This window comes from Microcaecilia unicolor, chromosome 2 (genome assembly GCF_901765095.1).
Source record: "Microcaecilia unicolor chromosome 2, aMicUni1.1, whole genome shotgun sequence".
In the NCBI taxonomy this organism is placed as follows: domain Eukaryota; kingdom Metazoa; phylum Chordata; class Amphibia; order Gymnophiona; family Siphonopidae; genus Microcaecilia; species Microcaecilia unicolor.
The window spans coordinates 71,464,522-71,478,392 of NC_044032.1; the positions used below are offsets into that span (position 1 = coordinate 71,464,522).

At 48.0% G+C, this 13,871-nt stretch overlaps 1 protein-coding gene across 1 annotated transcript in view; it reads left to right on the forward strand.

Annotated features, from left to right (window-relative positions):
- The window catches only part of SKP2 (S-phase kinase associated protein 2), a 69,711-nt gene that overhangs the window by 269 nt on the left and 55,571 nt on the right, over positions 1–13,871 (forward strand). Inside the window, exon 2 of the mRNA XM_030193039.1 lies at positions 79–332. Coding sequence (XP_030048899.1) covers positions 79–332 — 254 coding nt within the window. The remainder of the gene's footprint in view (positions 1–78; positions 333–13,871) is intronic.

Here is a 13,871-nt window from a genome sequence, read left to right on the forward strand (position 1 = left end):
TGTTGAACTGAGGCAGATTGACATTTTCTTGCATGGAAAATTGTCAAACATTTCCGATTTGTATTCTTTGTATTTTAGGAAATCGCTCCAAGAAGTCCCTGCTTCCAGCAGCAATATGATGACTAGTTTCACTTGGGCTTGGGACCCTAGTAAGAGTAAGGATTTGCTATCGGCCATGGGGGTTTCTCACATGGAGAATCAGGAGAATCTACCACTGGATATCATCTGCAAAGGTTGCCCATCTAAGAAGCGACAGAAGGTTCAGGAGAAGGAGAGAGATCAGCTCTTTGTAATCGCACGAAGACAGAAGCCTAGCAGGGAGCCCACCCCAGGTACTATTCAGTGCAGGTGGGCAAAAAGGCCATGATAATTGTAAATAACCTGATAGTATTTGAAGCATAAATAAGTCAGGTACCTTAAAGGTAAGGGATAGAGGTAGGAAGATGATATTTTGAAATGACATAGAGCACCTCCTGTTATGTCAGACCTCCCTGTTCCCTCAATTATGTTTTGCCCCCCTCTCAACTCACCCCTGTTATATTCCACTGTTCGATCCCCTAAGAATATCCTGAACTTACTCTGTCTTATATAATTCTTCACAATGTAATCCATAATTGTACTGCAACCAACTGCACTTCCATCTTTTACAATGTATTGTAAGCCACACTGAGCCCGCAAAAAGGTGGGAAAATGTGGGATACAAATGCAAATAAATAAAAAGTAAATGTTTGCTGTGAATACCATTTCTGGCACCTGTATATTTCCCAAATCTTCGGTGAAGACTGAAGCAAAGAATTCATTTAATCTGTCTGCTATGGCTTTGTCTTCCCTTAGTGCCCCTTTTACCCCTCGGTCATCTAGTGGTCCATCCGATTCTTTTGCCGTCTTCTTTTAATATACCTTAAAAAAAATGTTTACTATGTGTGTTTTGCCTTCAACGCATTCTTTTTTTCAAAGTCCCTCTTTGCCTTCCTTATCAGTGCTTTGCATTTGACTTGCCATTCCTTATGCTGTTTCTTATTATTTTCAGTTGGATTCTTCTTCAATATTCTGAAGGATTTTCTTTAGCTCTAATAGCTTCCTTCACCTCACTTTTTAACCCTTCCGGTTGTCGTTTGGTCTTCCTTCCTCCTTTTTTTAATACATAAGAATATATTTGGCCTGGGCTTCTAGGATGGTATTTCTGAACAGTATCCACGCCTGATGTAAATGTTTGACCTTCGCAGCTGCTCCTCTAAGTTTTTTTTTTTTGTTTTAGTTTTTTTTTTTTTTTCACCGTTCTTCTCATTTTATCATAGTCTCCTTTTTGAAAGTTAAATGCTAACGTTTTGGATTTCCTGTGTGTACTTACTCCAAAGCTGATTTCAAATCTGATCATATTATCACTGTTACCAAGCGACCCCAGCACCATTACCTTCTGCACCAGATGTGCTCTAATAATGACTTGGTCTACAACTTTTTCTCCTCTCCTAGGAGTAACCCAGTGGTTGGTGCATCAGACTTTGATCTGGGGAACTGGGTTTGATTCCCACTGTAGCTCCTTGTGACTCTGGGCAAGTCACTTAACTCTCCATTGCCCCAGGTACAAATAAGTGCCTGTATATAATATGTAAACTGCTTTGATTGTAGTCGCAAAAACCACAGAAAGGCGGTTATATGAAGTCCCATTTTCCCTTCTCTTTCCCTACTGTACCAGCTGCTCTATAAAGCATTCCTTTATTTCATCAAGGAATTTTACCTCCCTAACATGTTACATTTACTCAGTCAATATTGAGGTAATTGAAATCACCCAATTATTTTGTTCCTTAGCTTCACTAATTTCTAATAACATTTCTACATCTGCCCGTCCTGGCCAGGTGGATGATAGTACACTCCCATCACTATCCTTTTCCCATTTACACATGGAATTTCAATCCATAGTGATTCCAAGATGTGTTTTGTTTCCTGCAGATATTTCATTCTGTTTGATTCAAGGCCCTCCTTAACATATAGTTCTACTCCTCCTCCGGTTCGATCCACTCTCAGTACGTTTTTTGTACCTGGTATGTCCCACTGGTTATCCTCCAGTGGGACACTCATACCAGAGATGCCTATATCATCTAATTTTTCATTTAGTGCAATATATTCTAACTCTCCCATCTTATTTCTTAGGCTTCTGGCATTTTCATATAGACATTTCAGACTGTTTCTTGTTCCTATTTACATCTTGCTCAGCAGTTGACAGTGTTAACTTGCAATCTTTTGTCTGCTTTTTATTTAAAGACACTATGGTCTCTATTGCATCCTCTCTATCAGGATACCCTATCTTCCCTGTTTTGCTGGTATCTTTTTTTTTTTTTTAATTTTTAGAAGTCTTTATTGATAAATGTTACAAAACGTCTGGTACATAATACATTATGCAAATCGTGTTACAAGCCTTTTAAGTAAGCCAGAATGATCTCAACTATTCACGGTTATGCAACATAGAACACAACAACAATTTCTTTGTATATCAAAAGGAGACAAAGAAAAGAATACAATATTCTTGTTATGTTGAAATAGCAAATAAAGTAATCAGACTTGTGATTTCAAAACTTCACTTTTCCAGTGTTTTCATTTATGTTACTAGTCCCTTCCTCTTAACCTCTCTTAACACAGGTATACCCTTCCCACCCTCCCTCCCCATCCCTCCCACCCTTCCAGCACAACCTTAACAAAGAACTTTGGTCAAGTTATACATGAAGAAGAAAAGAGTCCCAGATCTGGTGCCATCTGTCTAGTTGGTTACGCCTCTCTGCTAGAAGCCTTTCCATTTCACAGGTGTATCTCAATTTCTGGACCCATCTAGTGATAGGCGGGGTCACCGGCCGCTTCCAGTACGCGGCAATTATTACTCTTGCGGCGATTATGGCTTGTCCCACAAATTTATGCTGAGCACTGGGAAGACTCACCGCCCCCCCAAGAAATAGAAAGAAAGTTGGGCTCCATGGCAATGGGCTGCCCGTCCACCGTTGTAGCCTGCTATGAATCGATCTCCAATAGGCCCTGACCTTCTTACAGGTCCACCAGATATGACCAGCTGTGCCCCTTACTCCGCAACCCCTCCAGCACAGCCCTGACAATGTGGGATAGATATGCTGTAGACGTTCAGGCGTCAAGTACCAACGGTACAATAGCTTCACAGCATTTTCCCTAAAGGGCACATGAGACGACACCCTCGTTACTGCCCGCTCCATCCTCTCCCATGTTGCCTCCTCAATTACCATACCCAGCTCCCTCTGCCAACTCTTCCTGTGGAGCGTGTAGCTCGGGGAATATCTATTAATAATGCGGTAGAGGCGAGAGATCACCCCAGCCGTAGTGGGTGGGCCATCACAAATAAGCTCCAGCGCAGTTTGTTCCCTGGCCATGACCTCCCGAACTGCGCTTGTCTTAAGAAAGGAGGCCAGTTGAAGGTATGAGTATCTATCAGACCCCACTATCGGGAATCTTTCAAGAGCTGCAGGGTAGGACAACAGTTTCTCTCCATCGAATAGCTGACCCCACGTTCGTAGGCCCCCAGTGAACCATTTTGTGAATACTCCTTTTGTCGTTCCAGGATAAAACAATGGGTTGTAGGCTATGGGGGATAGACGGGATAGCGTTGTGCGGCGATGTAAGAACATGCTATCCCAATTGGAAAGGGTGACGTATATTGATGGGCATAGTCCTGTCTCCAGAGATCTAAATGAACCCGGAATCCACATGAGGGCCCCCAGTGACCTATCGCCCAGGGTGTATTGTTCAAGTTGTACCCACTGCCTGTCTGGGTAGTCTTGGAACCATTCCACTGCTGCTCGTGCCTGAACTGCTCTGTAGTACCAGGCCAAATTGGGTACACCCAGCCCTCCCCTCTCCCTGCCTTGATACAGAACCGTGCGTGCCATACGTGGACACTTCCCTGCCCAAATAAAGCGCATTATACGGTCCTGTAAAGATGATAAGAATCTTCGTGGCATATTGATTGGGAGAGCCTGAAATAAATATAATAGGCGTGGCAAAACGTTCATCTTTACTGCTGCTATTCGACCAAACCACGAAAGGGTAATGTCACCCCATTTACCCAGGTCCTCTATGAGAGCCTCTGCCAAACCTTTATAGTTGGCCGAGAAGAGATCCGGGAGGTCTGCTGTCAAGTTAACCCCCAGGTAACGAATGCTCCTATCTGCCCATCTAAATGCATAGGAGGTCCTCAGTGAGTCCCTGAGCTCCGTCGGGAGGGTTATGTTCAAAACCTCAGACTTGGACATATTAACTTTAAATCCCGACATGGTCGAGTATTCCTCTATCTCCCGCAGAAGCCCAGGGAAAGTGGACAGGGGGTTCGTAACAAATAACAGGACATCGTCCGCGAAAAGGGCTAGTTTATGAGTTCTCCCACCCATAGTTAGTCCTGATATGCTTGGATTATTTCTCAACCGGGTTGCAAATGGTTCCATAACCATAGCAAATAATAGGGGGGACAAAGGGCAACCCTGTCTAGTGCCTCTATGCAAGGGTATCATCCCCGAATTACCCCCGTTCACCCGAATACAAGCTTTAGGGGAGCTATAGAATGCTTGTATCCATTTACAAAACTGTGGTCCTATTCCAAAGGTCTCCATCACCCTATACATGAATGGCCAATGCACCCGATCGAAAGCCTTTTCGGCATCCAAGCTAAGGAGGCATAGAGGTCTCTTCATTTTCTTAGCCAGATATATTAAATCGACCACTCTCCTAGTATTATCAGTAGCTTTTCTATATGGGACAAATCCCACCTGGTCAGGATGAATAACCGCTGGGAGCAAGGGAGCCAGCCGATTGGCCAGGACTTTAGCTAAGATCTTGACATCAGCATTTAAGACAGATATAGGGCGAAAGGATCCACAATCATTATGATCTTTATTTGGTTTGGGCAATACCGCAATCCACGCTTCCAACATGGTAGCGGGCAGAGACTCTCCCTTCCCTATCAAGTTAAATAAATCGGCTAGCAGTGGGGACAATTCAATGCTATATTTCTTGTAAAATTCATTGGGGAATCCATCCAAACCTGGTGACTTGCAGGATGGTAAGTGTTGGATGGCTTTTTGTACCTCAACTGGGGTGACCGGTGCATCTAAAGCTGTTCTTTGCTGACTAGTTAAAGAAGTCAATTGACTCTCTGCCAAATATTCCGAAATAGCATTTTCAGGTGGATTGTTCTCCTGCGCATAGAGTTTCTGATAGAATTCACTAAAGCGCCTCCTTATGGCCTCAGACGTGTTAAGCAACTCTCCCTTCGAGCCCCTTATGTGAGGGACCGTTCGGTCTACTCTTTGCCTACGCAGCTTTATGGCCAGGAGTCGACCTGCCTTGTTAGTGAATTCATAAGATCGAACTTTATTTCTGGATTGTAACCAACTTAGCTGTTCTGAATAAATAGAATCCAGCTGGAGCCTCTGCCCACGCAACTCTTCCAAAACAGCCTGGGAACCTCCCAACTTGTGTTGTGCCTCCAGTTTCCTTATCTTTTCCAAGCACTGTGCCAGCTGGATCCTACGCACCCTAGCACGTCTACTAGCTATCTGTATAAAGTGACCTCTTGAGACTGCCTTCATTGCATCCCACACCACACTGAGGGGGGGGCCAGATTCCATATTTAACTCCAGATACTCTTTCAGGACCTTCCTACACCCCTCCACCACTTCCTCCTCCAATAATAGGTCTGTGTTAAGTGTCCATCTTTGGTCTTTAACCTCTGCTTTGATAGTCGGTAAAACCACCCATACTGGGGCATGATCTGAGATTGTTATACTGCCAATTTCTGCTCTCGGGCCCCTCTCTGCTAGTGTGACGTCCAGGAAAATGTAGTCGATTCGAGAGTATGACTTATGTACAGGGGAGAAAAAGGTATAGTCCCTGGTTGTCATATGACTCAGTCTCCAAACATCCAAGGTACCTAATGAGTAGACCAAGGAACCCAAAGCCAGTGAATCCCTAGATGTCGGTTGTGGTGGTCTCCCAGATCTGTCCACCCCAGGATCCATAACTTCATTAAAGTCACCCCCCATAATCAGGGAACCCCTAGTGAACGTAGCGAGTATGTTTTTCACCTTAGTGTAAAAAGTTCCCTGGTGCTCATTAGGGGCATAAATAGAGGCAAGTGTGAGATCTACCTGACCCAGGACAATTTGCAGAAGCAAAAAACGCCCTCCCGGATCCCGTCTGATTTTCTTTATTTGGGCCGAGATTGTTTTATGAAACAGAACTGCCACCCCACGTTTTCTGGAATCGTCGGCAGAGGAGGCAAAGAAGACGCTTGGGTATTCTGGATGAGCTAACAGTCTCTCATGTGCCCTGCAGAGATGAGTCTCCTGCAATAGTATAATATGCGGCCTAAGCAACTGCATCTCTTTGAAGAACTTCTGCCTTTTCTGAGGCATATTCAGCCCCTTGACATTATATGATAAGATTTTTAAGTCTGTATTCATACCTGTGGTGTTACACCAGCTGTTCTACCCCCCACCAAGCGGGAACCCTCCACTTCATGTTTTTGTGCTATCCAGTACCAATTGTGCTCCCTTCCTATCCTAACCCTCCCCCCCCCTTTTAATGACCCTCCCCCTACCCATACCCACCCCATCCCCTCCTGTTTAACACCGACTAGAGGGATCAAGTCCCAATAGTGGGAAATGAGGAAATAACACACCTGCATCCAGGCACCCCAGCCCCCCCCTCCCCCCCCGATATCCTATGTCATCACCAATGGCACGGGCACAGCTCGAGCATTCGTAAACGCCCGCATGTTTGATTGGATCCTGCCCATTTTCCATCACCTTACATTCCCCCTCTTCTTAGTTTCTCATAACTATGCAGCTTTATACACATTATACCTCACAGCCATGATTATTATATACTCTATGGGCTTTAAAGTTAAGGTTCAAGTATGCATAGAATAGCAATAATAAACTGAGTACATTGTGTTGTCAAACTTGAAACAGAGAGTATTTTACCTAACTCTCTACAACATTACCAACCCGGAAAACAGTTTCGGCTAGTTTTCTTCTGGCCAAGTTCAAGTTTCTTCCACAGCCACTTTTCTTTTTGGAATATTCCTTTTAGGAGTGGCAGGAATCCTCTGCCACTTTTGAAGCTTTGTCTTCGTGGCTGGGGCCAGAGCGCCTGGTGGTTTGGTTGTCTGTACCAGGCCTGCCCCGTGCAGGGATTTCCATGCCTCTGTCAGCGATGTAGCTCTCATCTTGACACCCTGAAGTGAGTAAATCAGGGAAAAAGGGAAGCCCCATCTATAGGCAATCTGTTCTTTGGCCAAAATGTCCAGAGCTGGCTTCATCAAACGTCTTTGTTGCAAGGTAAACTGGGATAGGTCTTGATAGATAAACAGATATACGGGTCCCGCCATAATCCAAGTTGGGCTTTTTCCTGGCGCAGTTGAGCAATTGTTCCTTTGTTTCATACCTATGAAACCGGGTGATAATGTCCCGTGTTCTATTTTCCTGCCGCTGGCCCAGGGATCTGTGTGCTCTGTCGATCTCAATCTTTACCCCTGCTCCATCTGCCCCCAGCAAACTGGCGCACAGTGTCTGTACAATTTGAATAACATTCTCTGTCTCTCCGCCCTCCGGGACTCCACGGAATCTAAGGTTGTTTCTCCGTCCCCTATTTTCAAGATCATCCAGTTTATAGGTTAGATCTACATATTTTTGATCTAGGGTTTGGAGATTAGTCTCAAATGTTTGTATAGACTCCGAGTGCTCTTCCAGCTTAGATTCTACCTCCTCAACTCTGCTCCCCAGTTCACGGAGGTCTGAGCTCAGCGACTCCATTCTGTCCAAAATCTCATCCTTCGATTTATTTATATCCGATTGTATACCGCTCAAAATCTGACGAAGTTCGCCTGAGATCCCTTTTTTGATGTGCGGTTTCCGCGATTCTGCTAGTGAGAGCGCCGAATCAGAGTCAGAAGGAGAGACCGGCGCCATTACCTCGTGGCGCTTCGCGGTTTTAGCCGGTCCGCCGCCAGCTGACTTCTGCTCTTTAGCTCGCGCCGAAGACGCTTTGCTCATTCTGTTATCGATGAAGAGCAGCGGGGAACACTGCAAAAAGTTCCAAAAAGGTTGGTGATGGCTTTTTATAGCTTTTATATGTACCGAGGAACGGGAGCTAGAACGCTAGGCAGCCATCTGCTTCAGTGACGTCACTTCCTCCTCTCGTTTTGCTGGTATCTTTAAAAGATACCTTGTTCTGACCCATGCACCTTTGAACGATTGTCGGCTTTCCCCCAAGTTCTAGTTATAAAAGCCACTCTATTTGCTTTTTAAATACCGATTCCAGCAACCTGGTCCCACCCTGGTTAAGGTGGAGCCCATTATTCCAGAATAAGCTCCCCCTTCCCCAAAATGTCCAGTTCCTAACAAATCTAAAACCCTCCTCCCTGCACCATCGCCTCATCCACACGTTGAGACTCTGGAGCTCTGCCTGTCTCTTGGGCACTGTGCGTGTAATGGGAAGCACTTCGGAAAATGCTACCCTAAAGGTTCCGGATTTTAGCTTTCTACCTAAGAGCCTAGAGACTCCTTGTCGAAAGTGAACCAAGGTGGTCCAAGAAGCTCTATTATCTGTTTGATCTTTCTAGAGATTCTTGCCAGAAGCTTGTAACATTTTAATCATGCAACCTGAAAAGCTTTATTTATCTTGTTTTCACAGAGCAGTGCTGCTTATGCTGACACCAAAGTTCTTTTATAATTCCCAGTCTGTTTTGCAGTTCCCGTGGAGGGGCATAATTGAATGGGGTGCCCAAGTTTTACTGAGGATGTCCTCGCAGGACGTCCCGGCGAAAGGGCGGGGAAACTCGTATTATTGAAACAAGATGGGCGTCCATCATTCGTTTCGATAAGAGGTCGGGGACGCCCAAATCTTAAGATTTAGGTCGACCTTAGAGATGGTCGTCCCCAGTTTTTGGTGATAATGGAAACTGAGGATGCCTATCTCAGAAACAACCAAATGCAAGCCCTTTGGTCGTGGGAGGAGCCAGCATTCGTAGTGCACTGGTCCCCATAACATGCCAGGACACCGACCGGGCACCCTAGGGGGCACTGCAGTGGACTTCACAAATTGCTCCCAGATGCATAGCTCCCTTACCTTGGGTGCTGAGCCCCCCAAAACCCACTCCCCACAACTGTACAACACTACCATAGCCCTAAAGGGTGAAGGGGGGCAGCTACATGTGGGTACAGTGGGTTTGTGGTGGGTTTTGAAGGGCTCACATTTACCACCACAAGTGTAACAGGTGGGGGGGGGGGGGGGGAATGGGCCTGGGTCCGCCTGCCTGAAGTGCACTGCAGTATCCACAAAAACTGCTCCAGGGACCTGCATACTGCTGTCAGGGAGCTGGTTATGACATTTGAGACTGGCAAAAAATATTTTTAAAGGTTTTTTTTGTTTGTTTGTTTTTTTTAAGGGTGGGAGGGGGTTAGTGACCACTGAGGGAGTAAGGGGAGGTCATCCCCGAGTCCCTCCGTGGTCATCTGGTCAGTTCAGGCACCTTTTTGAGGCTTGGTCGCAAGAAAAAATGGACCTAGTAAAGTCAGCCAAGTGCTCGTCAGGGACGTCCTTCTTTTTTCCATTATCGGCTGAGGACGCCCATGTGTTATGCACGCCCCAGTCCCGCCTTCGCTATGCTTCCGACACGCCCCGGGAGCTTTGGTCGTCCCCCGCAACAGAAAGCAGTTGAGGATGCCCAAAATCGGCTTTCGATTATGCCAATTTGGGCGACTCTGTGAGAAGGACGCCCATCTCCTGATTTGTGTCGAAAGATTGGCACCCTTCTCTTTTGAAAATAAGCCTGTAGTGTTCTAAGTGATTTGTGTAAGCTATACTTTGAGCCCACAAGACTTCCTTGAAAGTTTCCCCACTGTCAGATTATATTTTTCTTAGGATTCGATTCTTCAAATTCTTTTTGTTCATTTCAGAAGTTCTTCACATTTTTGTTCCGTGACATTGAGATATTGAGTTCCCATGTAACTGACTTGGACTTGCCTGTTTGAAAATCAAAGAAATCCAATATTAGAGGCTGATTGAAGACACACTTAGTTTATCACTTTTCAAAGTGCAAGATAACTTGCTGTATCTTGAGAGCGCAGCTTACTATATTAGTTGAATCTAGGAGGATAACTTATGTATATGTCAAATATTTTTTTAAGCTGAAGAGACTGACAGTTTTTAAGAGTCAAGACAGTAGTCAAGCCAATGGTAATAGTAAAGGTACAATCTAAATAATCCACAGTACTCCCTTCTCCTGTTATAACAGATCAGAGTTTGTCAACACCTTGTAGAAATTCATTTTAACCAGAATTGGGCCTGTTATACGTGTTCTAAGATGTTAATCAAAATTTTCATATCATCATGCTGATCAATCCATAGACTGGTGGGTTGTGTCCATCTACCAGCAGGTGGAGATAGAGAGCAATCCTTTTGCCTCCCTATATGTGGTCATGTGCTGCCGGAAACTCCTCAGTATGTTCTCTATCTCAGCAGGTGGTGGTCACACACAGCAGCAGCTCTGGCTAGGCCTCCAAGCCTAATTTTTAGGTTTTGTTGAGTGCCTGGGGTTGAGGGCTCTTCTTGAGCAAGTGCAAACCTGGTGGCGCCAGGTCCCTCCTTTTCTCCCCCCTCCTGCTGGCTCCGTTAAAAAAAAAAAAAATTTTTGGACGTCCTTAAGGGCGTTTATTTCGACGTTTATTTAAACGTTTATTGCAGCTACTCACTGGGACACCAGGTCGTTACAGCTCGGAGCGAGAAGCAGGTAATTTTTACCTTTTTATAGCGGGCAGGGGGTTCCCCGATTGATCTCCACGTGGCCTATGGCGTCGGAGGGCGAGGGTGCGAAGAATCGCTCCCCGTACTGCGTGTGCGCTTCTAGCGGGGATGCGGGGGTTTTAAAGTCTGATTCGCCCTTGGTGGGTGTCAGTTTGGAGGCCGGTCAGTGTCCCGGGTCTTCCTCCGGCGCGGCGGTTTTTCCCACCATAAACGCCCATCCCCCGCTGCTCGCCTCCGCCATCTTGGCCGGCCACTCTGCTCGGACGGCTTCTTCTTGGGCCGCCCTTGAGCTGGGAGACGTTCATGCCATGGCCGCCCTTGATTTGGGCGACGGCAAAAAAGCAGCTAAAATTAAGCGCCGTTCTTCCCGCGCGGCTCCTTTGCGGAGTGTCGCGCCGGACGCCATCTTGGATGCGCAGCATGTTGCTCCCCCGCTCTTGCGAGCGCCGGTTGAGGGTGCGTCTAGGGCTGTGGCCCAGACTGCTGAAATTCACAGTCTGGGGGGTTTCTCCCCCGAGTTTATTTTGCTGCTGCATCAGGCCTTCCTTATGCAAAACGCTGCCCCTTCTCCCTTGTCCGATAACGGGGTTGAGGCCCCCGGAAGTAAACGCCCTCGGGTGGATTCCCAGGCCTTAGAGGACGCTGTTTCCTCTGATGTAGATGAGGGCAGCGTATCTGAGTTCTCCCAACGGTCCTTTGGGGATTCCTTGGAGGAGACGGATTCCCGCTCGGATGGAGCGGATGACCCCTCTGCAGCGCGGATCTTTCGCTCAGAGGATTTGCCCAACCTGTTACTGCAGGCCATGAGCATTTTGAAGATTTCCTCGCCAGAGGACGTCTCTCCCTCAGCCCCTGTTGGCTCTGCCATTATGCTGGGGACGAAGCGCCCGCCTAGAACCTTCCACGTGCATGATGCCATGCACACCTTAATTTCGGCTCAATGGGATGTCCCTGAAGCGAGCCTTAAAGTGGCTAGGACTATGTCCCGCCTCTATCCTTTGCCTGAAGGTGAACGTGAGGCCTTTATTTGGCCTACCGTGGATTCTTTAATCACTGCGGTGACTAAGAAAACGGCGTTGCCGGTGGAAGGTGGCACGGCACTAAAGGACGCCCAAGACAGAAGATTGGAAGCGGCTTTAAGGTCGTCCTTCGAGGCGGCTGCCTTAAGTTTGCAGGCCTCAGTTTGCGGCTCCTATGTGGCCAGGGCGTGCCTGACGATGGTGCAGCGGGCTTCCCCCTCGGATCCTTCCTTGAGGGCTGACTGGCCGGCCCTGGAATCGGGCTTGGCTTATTTGGCAGACTTACTGTATGATGTCTTGAGAGCCTCGGCTAAAGGCATGGCTCAGACAGTCTCTGCGCGGCGCTGGCTTTGGCTGAAACATTGGTCTGCGGACCACGCCTCTAAGTCCCGCCTGGCTAAGTTGCCTTTTAAAGGCAAGCTGCTCTTTGGGGTCGAGCTGGACAAAATCGTGACCGATCTCGGCACGTCTAAGGGCAAGAGGTTACCAGAGGTCAGGGCTCGGGCCAGTGCTCGCCCCGGTATCTCCAGAGGATGGTTTCAGGAAGCCCGTCGGTACCGCCCGGGCAAGTCGGGCTCCTCTGCCCCCTTTTCCTTCAAAAGGAACTTCTCCCCCAAGCAGCATTCCTTTCGCAGAGACCGCCGTCCCGAAGGTACGCCCTCCGGTCCTCCCCCAGGGTCTCGTACCCAATGACGGGGTCCTGGTCCATGGCCCAGTGCAGATTGGAGGACGCCTGTCCTCGTTTCTGGGCGAGTGGACCAGAGTAACTTCAGACGCTTGGGTGCTGGAAGTCATCAGAGACGGCTACAAGTTAGAGTTCTGCCGACCCTTAAGAGACGGGTTTGTACTCTCTCCCTGCAAGTCTCCGGTCAAAGCTGTGGCAGTGCAGCAGACCTTGGACAACCTGATACGCCTGGGTGCGGTCGTTCCGGTGCCAGAAAATCAGATTGGCAAGGGACGTTACTCCATTTACTTTGTGGTACCAAAGAAAGGAGGTTCTGTCCGGCCTATCCTCGACCTCAAAGGGGTCAATCGGGCCTTGAAAGTGCGGCACTTTCGCATGGAGACTCTCCGCTCAGTTATAGCGGCAGTGAAGGCAGGGGAGTACCTGGCCTCCTTGGACATCAAGGAAGCGTACTTGCATATTCCCATCTGGCCTCCTCATCAACGCTTTCTGCGTTTTGCAGTCCTGGGCCGACACTTCCAGTTCAGAGCCCTCCCTTTCGGGTTGGCTACTGCTCCGCGGACCTTCTCCAAAGTAATGGTGGTCATCGCGGCCTTCCTGCGAAAGGAAGGAGTACAAGTCCATCCTTATCTGGACGACTGGTTGATCCGAGCCCCCTCTTATGCAGAGTGCGGCAAAGCTGTGGACCGGGTGGTTGCTCTTTTGAGCTCCCTGGGATGGATCATCAACTGGGAGAAGAGCCAGCTGCGCCCGACTCAGTCCCTGGAGTATCTGGGAGTTCGATTTGACACCCAAGTGGGCAGAGTGTTCCTGCCAGACAATCGGATTGTCAAACTTCAGGCTCAGGTGGACCAGTTCCTAGGAGCCTCTCCTCTTCGGGCTTGGGACTATGTGCAGCTGTTGGGCTCTATGACGGCCACAATGGAAGTAGTGCCCTGGGCCAGGGCTCATATGAGACCACTACAACTCTCTCTGCTGCAGCGCTGGACTCCGATGTCGGAGGATTATGCTGTGCGCCTTCCCTTGGACCCAGCAGTGCGCAAGGCGCTGAGCTGGTGGATGCAGACAGAAAAGTTGTCTGCAGGAATGCCTCTGGTGACCCCGGAGTGGATTGTCGTCACGACGGACGCCTCTTTGTCGGGCTGGGGAGCCCTCTGCTTGGGAAGGACAGCGCAGGGGCTCTGGTCTCCTGCAGAGGCAAAGGGGCCTATCAACCTCCTGGAACTCAGAGCCATTCGGTTGGCGCTTTTGGAGTTCATCCCGGTACTGGCGTTGAAGCCAGTACGGGTCCTGTCGGACAATGCCACGGCTGTGGCCTATGTCAACCGCCAGGGAGGTACCAAGAGCGC